Here is a 22,442-nt window from a genome sequence, read left to right on the forward strand (position 1 = left end):
ACCATTTTCTCTTTGTACAGTGACACTACACTAGGTACAAAAATAAAAGAGTATGGAAATAAGTACTATTTTTTTGGCCAACTCATATCTGTATACTAAAGAAACACATATAGATGTTGTCTTGTATTTTATACTACTGGAGATATGTGTAGGCCAAAAGAATAAGTGTGTGATGAAGTTTATTGGTGTGTATTGAGAAAGGTGATAGACACAATAAACCAAACATAATTTTTTCAAATAAACTTTTTTTTTTATTGAGGAAAAAGAAAACAAATTTATTTTTTGGTACCGCGCCGGGTTGAACCACGCCGGCTTGGGGTTGAGTAACGTAACTGGGGGGTATTCAGAACTGAAGCCTGGCTCACCATGGAGGAGGCAGAGGTGGCAGGAGAATGGGCAAGAAAACTTGAAGGGTCTGGAAGTTCGGGGATGGGGCTTAAAACATGAGGGGCTTGAGACACACTGGAATGTTGAGACACATCGGTAGGTGATGGGGGAGGAATAATCAAAGTTTTTTGTTTTTTATGCGTTTTGCCAGTTTTACGTTGGGTTTTCCGGGTTGGGGGAAGTCTTCTTGGGCTATGTTGTAAAGTGTGGGCGGGAGACACGTCAGGACCCGGCTCCACACAGTCAGTCTCCATTGTGGAGCGCTCGGCAATGTCTGAGTCCAATGGGGGGAAAGATAAACTCACGCCTGGGTCCTGGTGCCTCGTTGGGGGGGGGGAAACAAAAACCCTTCCAGGATCCTGGTGCCTCGTTGGGGGGGGGGAAACAAATCCCATAACAGTGTCCTGCTGCATTGCTGGTGGGGGGGAACATAAAGCCATGGATGTGTCCTGCTGCATCAGGGTGGGTCCTGCCTGGAAAGGTATGGCTTGGTCGTGCTGCATCATGGGGGGCCCAGGGCGATACGCCATGGATGGGTCCTGCTGCATCGGGGGGTGTCCTGCCAGGAAAGCAACGCCTCGGTCCTGCTGCATCGGGGTGGGTCCGGTCCGGTATGCAACGCCTCGGTCCTGCTGCATCGGGGTGGGTCCGGTCCGGTATGCCAGGCCTCGGTCCTGCTGCATCTGGGGTGGGCCGGTCCGATATTGCATGGATGGGTCCTGCTGCATCGGGAGGGTGCCGGCCCGATAAGCCATGCCAGGGTCCTGCGTCCTCGTGGTGTCAGCGGAGGAGGTCCAAGCCGGAGCAGCGGTCGTCACGGTGGTGGCGGTGGGATGTCCAACAGCACTCGTCATCGTGTTGGCGCTGTAGTGGAGTACACCTGTAGAGGGAATAGAGGTGGCCGTGCAGTGGTATGCAGCAGAGGTAGGAATAGTGTTTACTTGTGACAGTGACGGCACAGTTGGATAGGCCGCCACATTACGACTCTGACTCTGCTGCATAGCCTGCACAAAAGCAACATTGCAGGCCTGCATCACACTCAGCTGGAGATCAGGGCTAAGGTGTTCCGACATGCCCTCTAGGATTTGATTGAAAAAATGATGAGCTGGCTTATTGAGGTCGGCTTTCAATTGATCAACGCTTTTGGCGACATCCTGGATGCGGCAATTTAAGAGATTATGGTTCACATCCATTCTGTCACCTAAAGCCTTGATAGCATCATGTAAAACCGAGCTCAAGTGTAAAAACTCGGGCATGAGGGACCTATCCGAAGCCCTCTGTCGCTGCCGGGATGAGCCCGCCAAAATGGGTGCAGCGAAAGAGGACTGCGAAAGGGGAAGACCTGATGGGCCAGCCCCCTGGTCTCCAGTGAGTGTGGAAGACCCACCTGGTGCTGCGCTGCTGGATGGCTGTGACGGGTCCGTGGCTTCCGGCTGAAGGACCGCTCCAGCACCTGTGGCGACAGTCGTGCAGTGTGTGCTGTGAAAAAACAAAACAGAAAATTAATACCAAACTATAACAAGACGGTACATCCTGTGGAATTAAAAGTGACAGATTATGTCAATGCAATACAACCGGAGGCATGTGAGAAATACTTACGTTCTCATGAGAAGGACCGGTCTCAGGAAGGCCAACACACGGTGGTATTTGTAGAGCCGGTGCCTTGCTCCGGAACCACTAGCTGCACTCTTCTCTGCACGTAGGTCACAGTTGAAGCGGTCCTTCATGGAACGCCAACGTGTCCTTACTTTTTCCACTGTGAAATAACAATAAAATATAATGGTCAGAATAAGAACTTTTGGCCGTGCTCTTGTGACTGTGTGTGATGACAGAAACTACGAAAAGTTTCTTTCATCACACACAGTCAAGAGAGCATGGCCAAGGTCTGTTGCTTCACACTACCGTGCAATACTTACCAAATGCATTACGGACCCGTGGCGTGGAATTCTCCCAGCCATCCCACAACGCTTGGGCCACCTCACTCCACAAACGACGGAGAACAGTATTGACGGCGTGCTGTTTATCCCGGCTGTCCCACAACGGGACTCGCTCCTGGACCAGACTGATCAGCAGGTCATTATCAATCCGGTCGTCGTCCCGTTGTGAAACCTAAAATTAAAACAAAATCATTTAAGTTTGCTCAACCACATTTGTAAAAAATAAGACACGAAGATGAGAAAGGGCAGGAATATGAAAGACAACTTTCAGAAAAGGATGATATAAGAAATATGTATAGAAAAACAAGGGTACAGAAAGGAAGTTAAAAGAATATTACAATAAGGACAGTCTGCCTGGTATACATACCCGCTGCCGTCTTCCACCTGGACCTTGACTCCGCTGCTCAGTACCTCTCTGTCCCTCTGTTGAAGTGCTCTATAAAATTAAAAAAAAAAAATTGCCTCATGTGTCGATGTGACAGTCAATACTTACCAAGCTGACGTACAAAAAACATACCTCGCTCACGTGATCCACTTCTGATTGACGTGGCTGGAACTCCTCATCAGACGAGGAAACCGGAGAAGACATTCTGATGCGTGTTGAAAGAAAAAAAATAGAAGAAATTAGGAGATGTAGATCCAAAAAATTGAAAATGAATGCATTGGCTAGGATATACTCACATTGCTCTGTGTCTTGTCCAAGAATGCGTCCGGGCAGGGTGCTGTCTTCTTTGGAGTCTGATGAGAAGTGACCAGAAACTTCCCCCCACCTTCCCTTTATAACCTTGCTGCTATGGGGGAGTCTTATCAGTGTCTAGACATCTTTATCTACAGTTAATTCAGTGGTGCCAAAAAAAACGCATGCGTCAAAAAAACGCATGCAAACGCATGCAAACGCATGTCAAAAAAAACGCATGCGTCTACATTGACTCCAATGCATTTTTATGTCCAAAAAAAACGCATGTAAACGCATGCGTTTTTTTAGGAAAAAAAAACGCCCCTCAAAATACTACAAGTTGCATTTTATAAAATGAACGCATGCAGTTAAAAAACGCATGCGTTCACAAACGCGTGCAAACGCGTACAACAAAAAACGCATGCGTTTTCAATGTTAAATATAGGGGAAAAAACGCATGCGTTTTTTTGGTAAAAAACGCAGCGTTCAAAAACGCAAGTGTGAAAGCAGCCTGACAGAGTGGCGCGCGGCGGTGGAACAGGGACAGGTGAATATCGCAAGTGCCGGGTGTGACGGGGCATGCGACAGAGCAGGAAGAGACACCACGCCAGTAATCAATCCAATAAAATTTATCGGAACAGGGAACTGGGACAACACAAATCAAAGTAATTCTGCAGCGTCCGTAATTAGTCTACAATGAGTCCACACAAAGGGAGCAGATCCGGGGGCGCCACCTGGCAATCCAAAGCCAGGGAAAAGAAAAATAATCCTGGGATGGGTTTACTGGATCCAGCAGATGAGGGACACAACACCATTCCACGTGGCAGCTTTTAATCCTCCACACACGGGCACCAGGATCTCGCCTCAGCATACGATCCCAGCCCTTCGCAAGTCACCACACAATTGAATCAGCCAACACATGAGTCTATTGTTCTGTGTCCTGGGATCCATCCCTCCATGAGGGAAAGCTCCCCCTTCTGGTTGTTGACTCAAGCCTGATTACATAGCAGTCCAGGGACACAGGCCGGGGGAGGGACACGCTGTTACACCGGGGGCCTTAGCCAGCGGCGACTCCAGCACCTGACCCCCATAGTGCGCTGGTGTTCCCGCCTGCTTAGGCACTCGGCGCCCAGCGACGAGAGGTGAGTCTGTCATTTTTTTTTTTTAAATCGCAGCATCAGCATACGGGGCATATTATGCTATGGAGCATCTTATGGGGGCCATCAACGATGGGAGCAGCACATGACAGAATGGGGGCGCAGAATGGGTGCAGCACATTACAGAATGGGGCGCAGGATGGGAGCAGCACATGACAGAATGGGGGCACAGGATGGGAGCAGCACATGACAGAATGGGGGCGCAGAATGGTTGCAGCACATGACAGAATGGGGGCGCAGGATGGGAGCAGCACATTACAGAATGGGGGCGCAGAATGGGAGCAGCACATGACAGGATGGGGCGCAGGATGAAAGCAGCACATGACAGGATGGGGGCGCAGGATGGGAGCAGCACATGACAGGATGAGGGCACAGGAAAAGAGTAGCACATGACAAGATGGAGGCGCACAAAACAGGATGAGGGCGCAGGATGGGGCTGCACATGACAGGAAGGGGGCGTGTCATGTTCTCAATGGCAAGAGAACATAGCATCAGCATATATAGGAACTAGCTCTTGGAAGATGGTAACTGAGCTGACCATGAACTAAACCTAACACACAACTAGCAGTGGCCGGGTAGCATGCCTACGTTGATTCTAGATGCCCAGCACCAGCCGGAGGACTAAATAATACTAGCAGAGGAAAATATTAGTCCTAGCTCACCTCTAGAGAAATACCCCGAAAGGAGACAGAGGCCCCCCACATGTATTGGCGGTGAATTAAGATGAAATAACAAACGTAGTATGAAAATAGGTTTAGCAAATTTGAGGTCCACTTACTATATAGCAGAAGACAGAAAGGACACTTTCATGGTCAGCTGAAAACCCTATCAAAACATCATCCAGAAATTACTTTAAAACTCTGGCATTAACTCATAACACCAGAGTGGCAATTCCTGTTCACAAGAGCTTTCCAGACACAGTAACGAAACTACAGCTGTGAACTGGAACAAAAATGCAAAAACAAACATGGACAAGAGTCCAACTTATCTAGTAGTTGTCTAGGAGCAGGAACAAGCACAGAGAGGCTTCTGATAACATTGTTGACCGGCAAGCAACTAACAGAGCAGCAAGGTTATATAGCGACTCCCACATCTTGATGGGAACAGGTGAACAGAGAAGATGAAGACACAGTTCAATTCCACCAGTAGCCACCGGGGGAGCCCAGAATCCAAATTCACAACAGTACCCCCCCCTCAAGGAGGGGGCACCGAACCCTCACCAGAACCACCAGGGCGATCAGGATGGGCCCTATGAAAGGCACGAACCAAATCAGAGGCATGAACATCAGATGCATTCACCCAAGAATTATCCTCCTGGCCGTATCCCTTCCACTTGACCAGATACTGGAGTCTCCGTCTGGAAACCCGAGAGTCTAAGATTTTCTCCACAACGTACTCCAACTCACCCTCAACCAACACCGGAGCAGGAGGCTCAACAGAAGGCACAACCGGTACCTCATACCTGCGCAATAATGACCGATGAAAAACGTTATGAATAGAAAAGGATGCAGGGAGGTCCAAACGGAAGGAAACAGGGTTAAGAATCTCCAATATCTTATACGGGCCGATGAACCGAGGCTTAAACTTAGGAGAAGAGACCCTCATAGGGACAAAACGAGAAGACAACCACACCAAGTCCCCAACACAAAGCCGAGGACCAACACGACGGTGGCGGTTGGCAAAAAGCTGAGTCTTCTCCTGGGACAACCTCAAATTGTCCACCACCTGCTCCCAGATCTGATGCAATCTCTCCACCACAGCATCCACTCCAGGACAATCCGAAGATTCCACCTGACCAGAGGAAAATCGAGGATGAAACCCCGAATTACAGAAAAACGGGGACACCAAAGTGGCAGAGCTGGCCCGATTATTGAGAGCGAACTCTGCCAATGGCAAAAAAGCAACCCAATCATCCTGGTCAGCAGACACAAAACACCTCAGATATGTCTCCAGGGTCTGATTAGTCCGCTCGGTCTGGCCATTCGTCTGAGGATGGAAAGCGGACGAAAAAGATAAATCTATGCCCATCCTAGCACAGAATGCCCGCCAAAATCTAGACACGAATTGGGTCCCTCTGTCAGAAATGATATTCTCAGGAATACCATGCAAACGAACAACATTTTGAAAAAACAGAGGAACCAACTCGGAAGAAGAAGGCAACTTGGGCAGAGGAACCAAATGGACCATCTTAGAGAAACGGTCACACACCACCCAGATGACAGACATCTTCTGAGAAACAGGCAGATCTGAAATAAAATCCATCGAGATGTGCGTCCAAGGCCTCTTAGGAATAGGCAAGGGCAACAATAATCCACTAGCCCGAGAACAACAAGGCTTGGCCCGAGCACAAACGTCACAAGACTGCACAAAGCCTCGCACATCTCGTGACAGGGAAGGCCACCAGAAGGACCTTGCCACCAAATCCCTGGTACCAAAAATGCCAGGATGACCTGCCAACGCAGAAGAATGAACCTCAGAGATGACTCTACTGGTCCAATCATCAGGAACAAACAGTTTATCAGGTGGGCAACGATCCGGTCTATCCGCCTGAAACTCCTGCAAGGCCCGCCGCAGGTCTGGAGAAACGGCTGACAATACCACTCCATCCTTAAGGATACCTGTGGGCTCAGAGTTACCAGGCGAGTCAGGCTCAAAACTCCTAGAAAGGGCATCCGCCTTAACATTCTTAGAACCCGGTAGGTATGACACCACAAAATTAAACCGAGAGAAAAATAATGACCAGCGCGCCTGTCTAGGATTCAGGCGCCTGGCAGTCTCAAGATAAATCAAATTTTTGTGGTCAGTCAATACCACCACCTGATGTCTGGCCCCCTCAAGCCAATGGCGCCACTCCTCAAAAGCCCACTTCATGGCCAAAAGCTCCCGATTCCCAACATCATAATTCCGCTCAGCGGGCGAAAATTTACGGGAAAAGAAGGCACAAGGCCTCATCACGGAGCAGTCAGAACTTTTCTGCGACAACACTGCCCCAGCTCCGATCTCAGAAGCGTCGACCTCAACCTGAAAAGGTAGAGTAACATCAGGCTGACGCAACACAGGGGCAGAGGAAAAACGGCGCTTAAGCTCCCGAAAGGCCTCCACAGCGTCAGGGGACCAATCAGCAACATCAGCACCCTTCTTAGTCAAATCGGTCAATGGCTTAGCAATATCCGAAAAACCAGCAATAAATCGACGATAAAAGTTAGCAAAGCCCAAAAATTTCTGAAGACTCTTAAGAGAAGAGGGCTGCGTCCAATCACAAATAGCTTGAACCTTAACAGGATCCATTTCAATGGAAGAGGGAGAAAAAATATATCCCAAAAAGGAAATCCTCTGTACCCCAAAAACACACTTAGAACCCTTCACACACAAAGAATTAGACCGCAAAACCTGGAAAACCCTCCTGACTTGCTGGACATGAGAGTCCCAGTCATCCGAAAAAATCAGAATATCATCCAGATACACAATCATAAATTTATCCAAATAATCGCGAAAAATATCATGCATAAAGGACTGGAAAACTGACGGAGCATTTGAAAGACCAAAAGGCATCACTAAATACTCAAAGTGGCCCTCGGGCGTATTAAATGCGGTCTTCCACTCATCCCCCTGCCTGATTCGCACCAAATTATACGCCCCACGAAGGTCAATCTTAGAGAACCACTTGGCCCCCTTTATGCGAGCAAACAAATCAGTCAGCAACGGCAATGGGTATTGATATTTAACAGTGATTTTGTTCAAAAGCCGATAATCGATACATGGTCTCAAAGAGCCGTCTTTTTTTGACACAAAGAAAAAACCGGCTCCTAAGGGAGATGACGATGGACGAATATGTCCCTTTTCCAAGGACTCCTTTATATATTCTCGCATAGCAGCATGTTCAGGCACAGACAGATTAAACAAACGACCCTTTGGGTATTTACTACCCGGGATTAAATCTATGGCACAATCGCACTCTCGGTGAGGAGGTAACGAACCAAGCTTGGATTCTTCAAAGACGTCACGATAGTCAGACAGGAACTCAGGAATTTCAGAGGGAATAGATGATGAAATGGAAACCACAGGTACATCCCCATGAGCCCCCTTACATCCCCAGCTCAACACAGACATAGCTCTCCAGTCGAGGACTGGGTTGTGAGATTGCAGCCAAGGCAATCCTAGCACCAAATCATCATGTAGATTATACAGCACCAGAAAGCGAATAATCTCCTGGTGATCCGGATTAATACGCATAGTTACTTGTGTCCAGTATTGTGGTTTATTATTAGCCAATGGGGTGGAGTCAATCCCCTTCAGAGGAATAGGAGTCTCCAAAGGCTCTAAATCATACCCACAGCGTTTGGCAAAGGACCAATCCATAAGACTCAAAGCGGCGCCAGAGTCGACATAGGCGTCCGTGGTAATAGATGACAAAGAGCAAATCAGGGTCACAGATAGAATAAACTTAGACGGTAAGGTGCAAATGGAAACAGATTTATCAAGCTTTTTAGTGCGCTTAGAGCATGCTGATATAACATGAGTAGAATCACCACAATAGAAACACAACCCATTTTTCCGTCTAAAATTCTGCCGCTCGCTTCGGGACAGAATTCTATCACACTGCATACTCTCTGGCGACTTCTCAGTGGACACCGCCAGATGGTGCACTGGTTTGCGCTCCCGCAAACGCCTATCGATCTGAATAGCCATTGTCATGGACTCATTCAGACCCGCAGGCACAGGGAACCCCACCATAACATCCTTAATGGCATCAGAAAGACCCTCTCTGAAAGTCGCCGCCAGGGCGCACTCATTCCACTGAGTAAGCACAGACCATTTACGGAATCTTTGGCAGTAAATTTCCGCTTCATCTTGCCCCTGAGATAGGGACATCAAAGTTTTTTCTGCCTGAAGCTCCAAATGAGGTTCGTCATAAAGCAACCCCAAGGCCAGAAAAAACGCATCCACATTGAGCAACGCAGGATCCCCTGGTGTCAATGAGAAAGCCCAGTCTTGAGGGTCGCCCCGGAGCAAGGAAATCACAATCCTGACCTGCTGTGCAGGATCTCCGGCAGAGCGAAATTTCAGGGACAAAAATAATTTGCAATTATTTCGAAAATTCTGAAACCCAGATCTATTCCCCGAGAAAAATTCCGGCAAAGGAATTCTCGGCTCAGATACAGGTGCATGACAAACAAAGTCTTGCAAATTTTGTACCTTCGTGGCGAGATTATTCAAACCTGCAGTTACACTCTGAAGATCCATTACAAACAGGTGGACACAGAGCCATTCAAAGATTAGAAGGAGAAAAAAAAAAAAAAAAAAATCTCAGCAGACTTCTTATTTCTCTCCTTTCTCAGCCAAGGATTTTCCCCCTTTAGTGGGCCGGTCAAACTGTCATGTTCTCAATGGCAAGAGAACATAGCATCAGCATATATAGGAACTAGCTCTTGGAAGATGGTAACTGAGCTGACCATGAACTAAACCTAACACACAACTAGCAGTGGCCGGGTAGCATGCCTACGTTGATTCTAGATGCCCAGCACCAGCCGGAGGACTAAATAATACTAGCAGAGGAAAATATTAGTCCTAGCTCACCTCTAGAGAAATACCCCGAAAGGAGACAGAGGCCCCCCACATGTATTGGCGGTGAATTAAGATGAAATAACAAACGTAGTATGAAAATAGGTTTAGCAAATTTGAGGTCCACTTACTATATAGCAGAAGACAGAAAGGACACTTTCATGGTCAGCTGAAAACCCTATCAAAACATCATCCAGAAATTACTTTAAAACTCTGGCATTAACTCATAACACCAGAGTGGCAATTCCTGTTCACAAGAGCTTTCCAGACACAGTAACGAAACTACAGCTGTGAACTGGAACAAAAATGCAAAAACAAACATGGACAAGAGTCCAAATTATCTAGTAGTTGTCTAGGAGCAGGAACAAGCACAGAGAGGCTTCTGATAACATTGTTGACCGGCAAGCAACTAACAGAGCAGCAAGGTTATATAGCGACTCCCACATCTTGATGGGAACAGGTGAACAGAGAAGATGAAGACACAGTTCAATTCCACCAGTAGCCACCGGGGGAGCCCAGAATCCAAATTCACAACAGGGGCGCAGGATGGGAGCAGCGTATGACAGGATGGGGGTGCAAGATGGTAGCAGCACATGACAAGATTAGGGGGCAGGATGGAAGAGGCGCATACCAGGATGGAGACCATATACCAATATAAATGCTCGCCACCCGGGCGTAGAACAGGTTCAATAGCTAGTGGGTGTGTGTGTATATATATATATATATATATATATATATATATATCTAACGCCAAGAAGACCAAAAACAAACGGCACTGTCTGTGAAACGAGGTTATCCAAAAATTTCGGGTTCAGGTATTAATGAATAATAGTCCTAGCATCAGCCATGCATCAAGATCATAGGTGCTCTTCTGAAAATACACGAAAATCCATGACCATATGCAAGAAGAAAGAGAAGGCACTCACCGATCTAAAATTCCCAACTTTATTTCATCTTCATGTTAAAAAAATACTGACCCGTGGAAGCGCAAGCACAAACGGCCGTCGTCTATCCCTGCTCACAAGAACTCCGCTCCTCACTCCCCCGGCCATGGAATTTTTTTAACATTAAGTTAAAATTATTAATGAAATAAAGTTGGGAAATTTAGATTGGTGAGTGCCTTCTCTTTCTTCTTGCATATGGTTATATATATATATATATATATATACACACTGTATATATATAGTCTTTATATTGCAGAGAGAGATACATAGAAGAATAGCCGGTAATTCATTTGTCAGCCTCTCTAAAATCACTGCTGGAGCCGACAGGATAGAAGACATGGTTTACATACACTAAGTAGATGCAGAATAGTTAGATATGTACTGTATATGTCAGTGATCAATACAATTAGTATAGTGTGTGTGCAAATTAGAGGACATGTATGTAATTAATAAAAGATTATTTTGGGGGGGAAAAATGTTGCGGGCTCCCGCATAATTTTCCAATCCAGAGAGGGAAAGCCAGCGACTGGAGGCCAATGTTTATAGCCTAAGAAGGGGTTAATACCCATGGATCTCCCCAGGCTATGAATATGAGCCCACAGCTGTATTTTTAGTGTTTACTGGCTATTAAAATAGGGTGGCCCCCCAAAAATTACATGGGGTACCCTTATAATTAAATTCCAGAAAAAGCTATGCAGACAGCTGCGGGCTGATATTCATAGCCTAGGAAGGGGCCATGGATATTGACCCCTCATGGCTACAAACACTAGCTCTCAGCCTCCCCAGAAATGTCGCATTTTTAAGATTCACCAATTTCAGCACTTAGCCTCTCTCTTCCCGCTGCCCTGTATCGGTGGTATATGGGGTAATAGTTTGGGGGTTGATGTGACCTTTATATTGTAAGGTCACATCAAGCCCGGCTTAGTAATGGAGAAGTGTCAAGAAGACACCTATCCATTGCTAATCCTATAGTTGTTACAGGTTCAATAAAGACGCAGCCAGGATAAAGTCTTTTAATGAAATAAAACACTAAACACAGTTTTTCATCCTTATTATGCAGCTAATACATACAACGCCCTTGTTCTCCTGTAATTAAAAAAAACCAAAAACAAAAACCCAACAATATACCATACCTGTCAGTCGTCCTGTCCCACGCAGTAATCAATATCTGGGGAAAATACAGTTTGCAACTAGGAGCGGTGCTGAAATGCAACCGCCATGGCTGCAAACTACTGGGGAATGAGGAGATGCTGCCAGTGCAGCTACAGAGACTAGTGCTGATGTCACATAGTCTGCCCTCCCTTCCGGCTTGAACTGCAATGAACTCTGCAGCGTGGGAAAATGAACTGGCATTTTCCCACGCTCCAGAGTTCAGCGCGGGTCAGGCAAGCAGGGAGGGTAGACTCAGTGACTTCACCGCTAGTCACTGAGGCTGCGCTGGCAGCATCACCTCATTCCCCAGTAGTTTGCAGCTGGGCTGGTAGCATCTTAGCACAGTCCTGGTTGCAAACTGTATTTTCCCCAGATATGGATTACTGCGTGGGACAGAACAACGGACAGGTATATTGTTGTTTTTTTTTTTTTTTATTCATTACAGGAGATCTATAGGATTAGTAATGGATAGCTGTCTTATTGACACCTCTCCATTACTAAGCCGGGCTTGATGTGACCTTACAATTCAAAGGTCACATCAACCACCCAACTATTACCCCATTGCCACCGCTACAGGGCAGTGGGAAGAGAGAGGCTAAGTGCCATAATTGCCATAAATCATGCAGCTGCGTCAACAAAAACTAAATCTCTGAGCAGTCACAAATACTCGGAGATTTCCCGAGCAACAAGTATATTCGCTCATCACTATTAACTACCTGCAAAAAACACTTGATGAACTTTCGATAGTAGTTTGCAAACCCCAAGAAGCGTTGCAAATAGTGATGAGCGAGTATACTCGTTGCTCGGGCTTTCCCGAGCACGCTCGGGTGGTCTCCCGAGTATTTGTGACTGCTCAGAGATTTAGTTTTTGTTGATGCAGCTGCATAATGTATGGCTGCTAGCCAGCCTGAGTACATGTGGGGGTTGCCTGTTTGCCAGGGAATCCCCACATGTAATCAAGCTGTCTAGTAGCTGTAAATCATGCAGCTGCGGCAAGGAAAACTAAATCTCTGATCAGACATAAATACTTGGAGACCACCCGAGTGTGCTCGGGAAAACCGAAGTAACGAGTATACTCACTCATCACTAGTTGCAAACCCTTCAAGTCACGGGGCTGAACCCAATCACTAATAGCCTGCACCTTCTTGGGATCCATGTGAAACCCCTCATTGGAAACAATCAAACCCAAAAATGATAACTCCTGTACAAAAAATTAACATTTCAAATTTTGAAAAAAGTAGTTTTTCCCTGAGTCTATGAAGGACAGTACGCGAATAGTGAAAATGGGTTTCACTGTCAGGGGAGTAAACCAAGATGTCGTCAAGGTAAATAATCGCAAAGTGACCGATCAGATCAGCAAACACAATATTAATAAAATTTTGAAAAATGGCCAGGGGTGTTTGTTAGCCCGAAGGACGTAAAAAGATTCTCAAAAAGAACTTCTCACGTGAGAAACGCCGTCTTCCACTCGTCTCCCTCTCAAACACTTATCCAATTATAGGCTCCCCACAAATCCAACTTTGAAAATCATTTGGCCCCAGACAACTGGTTACACAAGTCAGGAATGAGAGGAAGTGGGTAAGTGTTTCTCACAGTGATTTTGTTGAGTTCCCGAAAGTCGAGGCAAGGACTCAAACCACCATCTTTTTTCTTTACAAAGAAAAAGCCAGCTGCCATAGGAGAAACATAAGGGCGGATATGCCCCTTACGAAGACTCTCGGCAATATACTCCTTCATGGCCAGCCGCTCAGGTCAAGACAGATTAAATTGATGGCACAATTAAAAGATGGATGTGGCGGTAGAACCTCAGCCTCGCTTTCAGAGAACACGTCTTCAAAGACCTTCAGATACTCCGGAATAGCTTCCAGACCGACAGACAACACAGATACACACTTCAAGGTGATAAGGACCATTGAACAATTTCCTCAGTAACCCAGTTAATAACAGGGTTTTGATGCTGTAACCAAGGCATTCCCGACACCAACCCACTATATTTGCCCACTTTGATGCTAATTCTGGTGCCCAGAACCCATTTGGGCTAGGCTGGAGGGACCTGGGTTTGATGCAGGGCATCGCTATTTGTGTATTTTAAGTGTCAGATCAGTGGCCCAAAGCCATTTAACCCCTTAAAAACAGCAGGTCCCTATTCAAATCTGTTAAAATTGGCTGTTTGCCCAGTTTGATGACAGTTCTGATGCCCAGAACTAATTAGGGCCAGGCTGAAGAGACCTGGTTTTATTGTGGGGCTCCCTGTTCTATATGTATGCACTCTGGTATCAGTGGCACAAAGGAATTTAACCCCTTAAAAACACCACTTACTTATTCAAATCTGTGAAAATGGGCTGTTTGCCCACTTTGATGCCAGTTCTGGTGCCCAGAACCCATTTGGGCCAGGCTGGAGAGACCTGGGTTTGATGCAGGGCATCACTGTCTGTGTATTTTAAGTGTCGTATTAGTGGCCCAAAGGCATTTAACCCCTTAAAAACATCAGTTACTTATTCAAATCTGTGAAAATGGGCTGTTTGCCCACTTTGATGCCAGTTCTGGTGCCCAGAACCCATTTGGGCCAGGCTGGAGAGACCTGGGTTTGATGCAGGGCATCACTGTCTGTGTATTTTAAGTGTCGTATTAGTGGCCCAAAGGCATTTAACCCCTTAAAAACATCAGTTACTTATTCAAATCTGTGAAAATGGGCTGTTTGCCCACTTTGATGCCAGTTCTGGTGCCCAGAACCCATTTGGGCCAGGCTGGAGAGACCTGGGTTTGATGCAGGGCATCACTGTCTGTGTATTTTAAGTGTCGTATTAGTGGCCCAAAGGCATTTAACCCCTTAAAAACATCAGTTACTTATTCAAATCTGTGAAAATGGGCTGTTTGCCCACTTTGATGCCAGTTCTGGTGCCCAGAACCCATTTGGGCCAGGCTGAAGGGACCTGGGTTTGATGCAGGGCATCACTTTCTGTGTATTTTAAGTGTCAGATCATTGGCCCAAAGGCATTTAACCCCTTAAAAACATCAGTTACTTATTCAAATCTGTGAAAATGGGTGATTTGCCCACTTTGATGCCAGTTTTGATGCCCCGAACCGATTTGTGCCAGGCTGCAGTGACTTGGATTTCATGTGGGGCATCAGTAGTTATGTAAATCAGGTGTTAAATCAGTGGCACAAAGGCATTTAACCCCTTAAAAATAGCTGTTACTTATTCAAATCTGTGAAAATGGGCGATTTGCCCCCTTTGATGCCAGTTTTGATGCCCAGAACCCATTTGTGCCAGGCTGAAGTGATTTGACTTTGATGTGGGGCATCACTAGGTATGTAAATCAGGTGTTAGATCAGTGGCACAAAGGCATTTAACCCCTTAAAAATTGCTGTTACTTATTCAAATCTGTGAAAATGTACGATTTGCCCACTTTGATGCCAGTTCTGATGCCCAGAACCCATTTGTGCCAGGCTGCAGTGACATGGATTTCATGTGGGGCATCAGTAGGTATGTAAATCAGGTGTTAGATCAGTGGCACAAAGGCATTTAACCCCTCAAAAATAGCTGTTACTTATTCAAATCTGTGAAAATGGGCGATTTGCCCACTTTGATGCCAGTTCTGATGCCCAGAACCCATTTGTGCCAGGCTGCAGTGACTTGGATTTCATGTGGGGCATCAGTAGTTATGTAAATCAGGTGTTAGATCAGTGGCACAAAGCTATTTAACCCCTTAAAAATAGCTGTTACTTATTCAAATCTGTGAAAATGGGCGATTTGCCCCCTTTGATGCCAGTTTTGATGCCCAGAACACATTTGTGCCAGGCTGGAGTGACATGTATTTCATGTGGGGCATCAGTAGGTATGTAAATCAGGTGTTAGATCAGTGGCACAAAGGCATTTAACCCCTTAAAAATAGCTGTTACTTATTCGCATGTGTGAAAATTGGTTCTCTGCCCACTTTGATGCCAGTTCTGATGCCCAGAACCCATTTGTGCCAGGCTGGATTGACAGGAACTTGATGTGTGGCATCACAAGGTATGCAAGTCAGGTGTCAGATCAGTGGCACAAAGCCATTTAACACCTTTAATACCATACCTCAGTGCCCACTTTGATGCCCATTTTTGTGCCAGCCTTCTAATATTTTTATCTGTTTTTAAGTGTATTCACAAGAGGGCACATGACCGCATAATATTATATACTTAGAATGGTTTATTTTTATTGAAAAACCTGAAAAAAACAGAAAATAAAAAGTAGCCGAATAAGAAACTGCTGAATAAGAAACCAACTTCAGCATCGTGGTTGAAGAGTGAAAAAATATCAGGTCGGTAACTCCACTAACAAGTCAGCTGTGAAGATTTATTATAGAGTACATGGTATGGCGGGGCTCAGCTGTGCGAGTATGTGCTGCAATCACACTGCACACTGCCCCAAACACAGCACTGCACAGTACACAGCACTGCACAGTACACAGCACTGCACAGTACACAGCACTGCACAGTACACAGCACTGCACAGTACACAGCACTGCACAAGTGCACAATACACAGCACTGCACAGTACACAGTACATTGTATATACGGAACTACTACAGTACAGTGCGAAGACTTTTTTCCTTCAATTTTACTTCCGCCCATCAATTTTCCCGCCCTTCTCTGGATCACGTGGTTACGACGTGACGCATCGCTCCGCCTCTTCCAGGTACACAGGGTCATCTCCCGAAATGTCCCTGCGGCGCATGCGCTTCCCAGTTTGTGTGCGGCCTACTACCTAGCGATTTTTTTCCTTGGTTGTAGCTAGAATGTTGACACGCCCCCGGAAATGACATCACACCTAGAGGGAGCCCCTACATTCTAGCGTTTACCATTTTTCTTTTTACACTTTACGGTAAACGGGAAGCTGCGGAGAAATTGAGAAAGTCCTTTTGGCTAAAGGGCAGTTCGAGGAACCAGGCTTGTGAATCACAAGCCATGGAAACGGATTACTACAGTCCAGAGCACTCGGGTAAGGTGGCATGGGAGTGTGTGAAGAGTGTCCTAACAGCTGGGCAGCCCGGTGCCCCGGGAGGTGTGTGTAACCCCTGCACTGCCGGGCTGTGGTGCCCCTGGGGGAGTGTGTGTGTGTGACCCCCGCACTGCCGGGCTGTGGTGCCCCTGGGGGAGTGTGTGTGTGACCCCCGCACTGCCGGGCTGTGGTGCCCCTGAGGGTGTGTGTGTGTCTGTGTGACCCCCGCACTGCCGGGCTGTGGTGCCCCTGAGGGTGTGTGTGTGTGTGTGTGACCCCCGCACTGCCGGGCTGTGGTGCCCCTGAGGGTGTGTGTGTGTGACCCCCGCACTGCCGGGCTGTGGTGCCCCTGGGGGAGTGTGTCTGTGTGACCCCCGCACTGCCGGGCTGTGGTGCCCCTAGGGGAGTGTGTGTGTGACCCCCGCACTGCCGGGCTGTGGTGCCCCTAGGGGAGTGTGTGTGTGACCCCCGCACTGCCGGGCTGTGGTGCCCCTAGGGGAGTGTGTGTGTGACCCCCGCACTGCCGGGCTGTGGTGCCCCTGGGGGAGTGTGTGTGTGACCCCCGCACTGCCGGGCTGTGGTGCCCCTGAGGGTGTGTGTGTGTCTGTGTGACCCCCGCACTGCCGGGCTGTGGTGCCCCTGAGGGTGTGTGTGTGTGTGTGTGTGACCCCCGCACTGCCGGGCTGTGGTGCCCCTGAGGGTGTGTGTGTGTGTGTGTGTGTGTGTGTGTGTGTGTGACCCCCGCACTGCCGGGCTGTGGTGCCCCTGAGGGTGTGTGTGTGTGTGTGTGTGACCCCCGCACTGCCGGGCTGTGGTGCCCCTGGGGGAGTGTGTCTGTGTGACCCCCGCACTGCTGGGCTGTGGTGCCCCTAGGGGAGTGTGTCTGTGTGACCCCCGCACTGCCGGGCTGTGGTGCCCCTAGGGGAGTGTGTGTGTGACCCCCGCACTGCCGGGCTGTGGTGCCCCTAGGGGAGTGTGTGTGTGACCCCCCGCACTGCCGGGCTGTGGTGCCCCTGGGGGAGTGTGTGTGTGACCCCCCGCACTGCCGGGCTGTGGTGCCCCTGAGGGTGTGTGTGTGTCTGTGTGACCCCCGCACTGCCGGGCTGTGGTGCCCCTAGGGGAGTGTGTGTGTGACCCCCGCACTGCCGGGCTGTGGTGCCCCTGGGGGAGTGTGTGTGTGACCCCCGCACTGCCGGGCTGTGGTGCCCCTGGGGGAGTGTGTGTGTGACCCCCCGCACTGCCGGGCTGTGGTGCCCCTGGGGGAGTGAGTTTGACCTAAACGTGACATCAACCCCAAAATTCACTTGAGTTATATGTGGAATTGTTCATGGATATCTGCAGCAGATTCAAGATTCACAGCACTGATATAGTGATAGCTAGTGGTCGTAACCATGGATACCTAAGGTCCTGCAATGACTGTACATGAGGAGAGACATTATTGGAGGCATTTGCTAATATTATTATGATACCTACTACATATTGGGATAGGATCTTAGAGACGGGAATACCCCTTTAACTTCCTTAGGCTTTTGCACCAGAAGCGCAGCAAAAACTGTTACCTGTTTTTTTTTGTTTTTTTGGGGTTTTTTTGCTGTGTTTTTGCAGTTACTTATTGTTTCCTATGGGTGAAAAAATGCTGGAAATATGCTAAAGTGACATGCTGCAGTTCACAAAAATTCAGAAGTTTTCAAAATCAGTCGGGGAAAAAAAAGCCCAGTTTGTTTGCATGAGCTTTCTGAAATCTCATAGCCTTTGCTGGTACTGTAAAATGCAGCTTAAAATTTACATTAAAAAAACCTGCTGCAAAAACGCAACGTGTGAACATAGCCTCAGGGTCAATGGAGTAAAAACGTTCATGCAGTCTGCTTTCTTCAGTGAAAGATAAAGGATGAGAAAAAAAAAACTGACGCAACTTGGATGAGACTCCTGAATAAAATCAGTCAGTTTTTCCCAGGTGATAACACCCGAGGATGTGTGACTGTAGCCCAGCAGCTACTAACTCTGTCAGATCCAGCTCATGGTCAGATTCTTAGTTAAAGGGGTTGTTAGGTCTAAAATGATAAGTCTGCAGTCAGTGTGTGACTGCAGACTTATGAATCCTCCCAGCACATGCACTGTGTGCTCCGAGGTTTCGTGGGTTTCTGAGTCGGGACCGGCATGCTCTCGGCCAGAACCAGACTAGTGGCCACAAGGCCGCACCCACTGGATGGCCACGTCACTAAACGGGGCACGGCGTCGCTCCATACAACTGTATGGAGCAAGGCTGCGCCCACTAGTCAGGTTCTGGCCAGGAGTATGCATAATGTATACATGTTTTTGTGCGTGTGTAACCCATTCACTACTTCCATCTAGCCCCACTCCCTGAAGATGGCTGGACCATCATTGTAAATACACCATTGTAAATACACACCTGTGCTTTGTATCTCCCCACCTCATTGTAGATTGTAAGCTCTCACGAGCAGGGTCGTCTTATTTTGTCTTATTTTTGCTTTATTACTGTATTGTTAACGTTGTTACCTATGACTGTTGTGTTTGAAACTGTTAAACTGTAAAGCGCTGCGGAATATGTTGGCGCTATATAAATAAATAAAGATTATTATTATACATACCTGCCGGTCCTGGCTCAGAAATCGGTGAATCCCCGCAGTGCGTGCGCTGGAGGATTCATAAGTCTGCAGTCACACAGACTGACTGCAGACTTATCATTTTAGACCGAACAACCCCTTTAAGTTTCAGAACACTCGGCTACATCCAAGTGGAATTTAAATAAAAAAAAAAATGCTATTTTGCTGTGGCTTTTGTTTTTCTGACAATTCTGTGGTGGCAGCGGCATCTAAGTAGCTAGCAACTCCGCTCCTGCCATGGCTCTTAGGGTACCGTCTCACTATACGATTTACCAACGATCACGACCTGCGATACGACCTGGCCGTGATCGTTGGTAAGTGGTTGTGTGGTCGCTGGGGAGCTGTCACACTGACCGCTCTCCAGCGACCAACGATGCCGAGGTTCGCTGGTAACCAGGGTAAACATCGGGTTACTAAGCGCAGGGCCGCGCTTAGTAACCCGATGTTTACCGTGGTTACCAGCGTAAAAGTAAAAAAAAAAAAACCGTACATACTCACCATCTGATGTCCGTCAGGTCCCTTGCCGTCTGCTTCCCGCTCTGACTGAGATCCGGCCGTACAGTGAGAGCAGAGTGCAGCGGTGACGTCACCGCTGTGATCTGCTCTCACTTTCCGGCCGGCAGTCAGTCAGAGCGGGAAGCAGACGGCAAGGGACCTGACGGACATCAGATGGTGAGTATGTACGGTTTTTTTTTTTTTACTTTTACGCTGGTAACCACGGTAAACATCGGGTTACTAAGCGTGGCCCTGCGCTTAGTAACCCGATGTTTACCCTGGTTACAAGCGAACGCATCGCTGGATCGCTGTCACACACAACGATCCAGCGATGACAGCGGGAGATCCAGCGACGAAAGAAAGTTTCAAACGATCTGCTACGACGTACGATTCTCAGCAGGGTCCCTGATCGCTGCTGCGTGTCAGACACTGCGAGATCGTATGGATATCGCTGGAACGTCACGGATCGTACCGTCGTAGCGATAAAAATGCCACTGTGTGACGGTACCCTTAGGCTTCATTTAGATGTTGGTGTTTTTCACATACGCAGAAAAAAAATGGGACGTGTATAATCAGTGTTTTGGAGACGAGAACCATCAGTGTTTTTCACAGGCGGATAAATGGATTACAAAGCTTCTCCTATCTTTGGCAATGTTAATCAAGGAGTACGCACTGATGCCACTCATGTAGTGTATGGGATTTTTTACAGACCCGTGGAATAGTATCGGAAATTTTCATCCATGCTGCTGGACAACAAAACGGATATGTCAGTAGCAGCATAGATAATGGGTACTTGTTCTGTTTGTGGAAAACACGGGCGTCTGTATGATCACTAAGAGACATATACCAGCAATTTACTGTAGCCAGTTTCTGTTGCATGTGGAAAAAGCTCAGCTCTTGAGCCCTCTCCGCATGCGATTATCCCCAACAACACCCCCCCCCCCCCCCCCCCCCCCCCCCCCCCGCAGTAAGGTACATGTGAAAGGGAACCTGTCAACTAAAAAAAGGCCTGAAGCCATTGTGGCAGTCTGCAGATTACTAGGGTTTCCAACTTGTTCGGCTGTCTAACAAAACCCCAAATATTTTGTGGTTAAAGTTGCTGTGAATCATGATTCTTCAGGCCAGAATAATTACGGTGGTATCAAACTTGAATAGATTTGTTTTGTTCTTCATTTTAAGTGGAGTAAAAATAAATTTGAAATTCATTAAACAACTTTTTTTATTTTTGTCTTGATTTTTCGAGTTATTCATTGATCTGTGTGAGGGCTTGTTTTTTGCGTGATAAGCAGAAAGTTTTATTAATTCCATTTTTGGCGATATACATTTTGATCTGCTTTTATTACGTATATGTTTTTGTACTGTTACCCAGTAGATAAAATGGGACTCTTCATATTTTGTGTTATTCTATCCCTGATGGAGAGACCTGAGTGGTCTGGAAAGCTTCTATTTATTACCATCTTTTTAGTGAGTCTTTAAATGATATCAACCACTGAGGACTCCAGTTGTGTTTTTTTTGTTTTTTTCTTGTTTGTTAACTGATCGGGTCAATTAATTTTATATTTTGATTAGACTTTTATGAGCACGGTGATACCAAATGTTACATATTCTGTACAAATATATATAACCTTTTTTATTTGATCATCTGATCACTTATACGGCAATACCACAGTATTGCATATTGCAGTATATGGTGTCCGCTGAAGCTCAGCTGTATGAGGAGGGCCAAGATGGTGGCGATTGGGGAGGGGGAGCCTTCAGCAGGCCCGCTGCTGTCATAGTATCCTATAATTTGCCATGGGACGCTGAATGGAGCCGATAAGCGCGAGCAGCAGCGCACTTTCCATGGAAATTTTTCTGCTGTCAGAAATTGACAGTGGCATCTAAATGGCTAGTGGCCACAGGCGGAGCTTGGCATCAGCCACAGCTTTTAAAGACAGGTCTGGCTATTTAACATAGTTGATATTTGCCACACGTGGAGGGCACTCGTCTCCTGAGTCCTTCCCACCACACGTGATCAGTCCTGCAATCGTGTATATGTGATATTGCATTAAGGGGTTAAAGGCGACCTGTCAGCTAAAACAGTCATCTATCTAATTAAAGCCATAGTGGTAATCTGCAGGTCACAGGGTACTCGTCTGTTTAGCTAGAAGAGCAGTTGCAGTGAGAAAATTCAGTGTTCTTCTCCCTGCAGCCAATCACTTCCAGTCATCGGAGCAGTGAGCTGTCACCCTCCCACTACACAGTGACGCCTATAATCACTGCATGCACCTTGACAGACAGCCTACACCCCCGATGCTGCCACAATGACTAGAGGCAAGCTTTCTCTCCCATAGAAGCGGTTTCAGTTACACAACAAACCTATTTAAAGGGAACTGCGGGCAACAAGCATCAGCCACTGGCTGTAGCTTCCCAGATTTGGCATTTCTGAGGAAAACCTATTGCAGCTGGGTTCTCAGCAACTATTAAAACTATGTGTGCTTATAGCCAGAGGTTTGTCAGCTACTGTCAGCTCGTGGGGAGAATTCGC

The 22,442-nt window shown here is 47.2% G+C and overlaps 2 protein-coding genes across 2 annotated transcripts in view; one reads left to right on the forward strand and one right to left on the reverse strand.

Moving 5' to 3' along the window:
- Positions 1-237: 237 nt before the first annotated feature.
- LOC143808368 (uncharacterized) lies at positions 238-3,237 on the reverse strand. The gene is made up of 5 exons (XM_077290933.1): positions 2,842-3,237; positions 2,692-2,760; positions 2,304-2,496; positions 1,987-2,143; positions 238-1,866 (listed from the first exon to the last, which is right to left on the reverse strand). The coding sequence occupies exons 1-5, from the start codon at positions 2,911-2,913 to the stop codon at positions 276-278; spliced, it is 2,082 nt and encodes a 693-aa protein (XP_077147048.1). The 5' UTR covers positions 2,914-3,237; the 3' UTR covers positions 238-275.
- A 13,295-nt stretch (positions 3,238-16,532) lies between these two features.
- IWS1 (interacts with SUPT6H, CTD assembly factor 1) overlaps positions 16,533-22,442 on the forward strand; it is a 52,878-nt gene continuing 46,968 nt past the window's right edge. Inside the window, exon 1 of the mRNA XM_077290934.1 lies at positions 16,533-16,796. Coding sequence (XP_077147049.1) covers positions 16,763-16,796 — 34 coding nt within the window. The 5' untranslated portion in view covers positions 16,533-16,762. The remainder of the gene's footprint in view (positions 16,797-22,442) is intronic.

Source organism: Ranitomeya variabilis, chromosome 2 (assembly GCF_051348905.1).
Source record: "Ranitomeya variabilis isolate aRanVar5 chromosome 2, aRanVar5.hap1, whole genome shotgun sequence".
NCBI lineage: Eukaryota > Metazoa > Chordata > Amphibia > Anura > Dendrobatidae > Ranitomeya > Ranitomeya variabilis.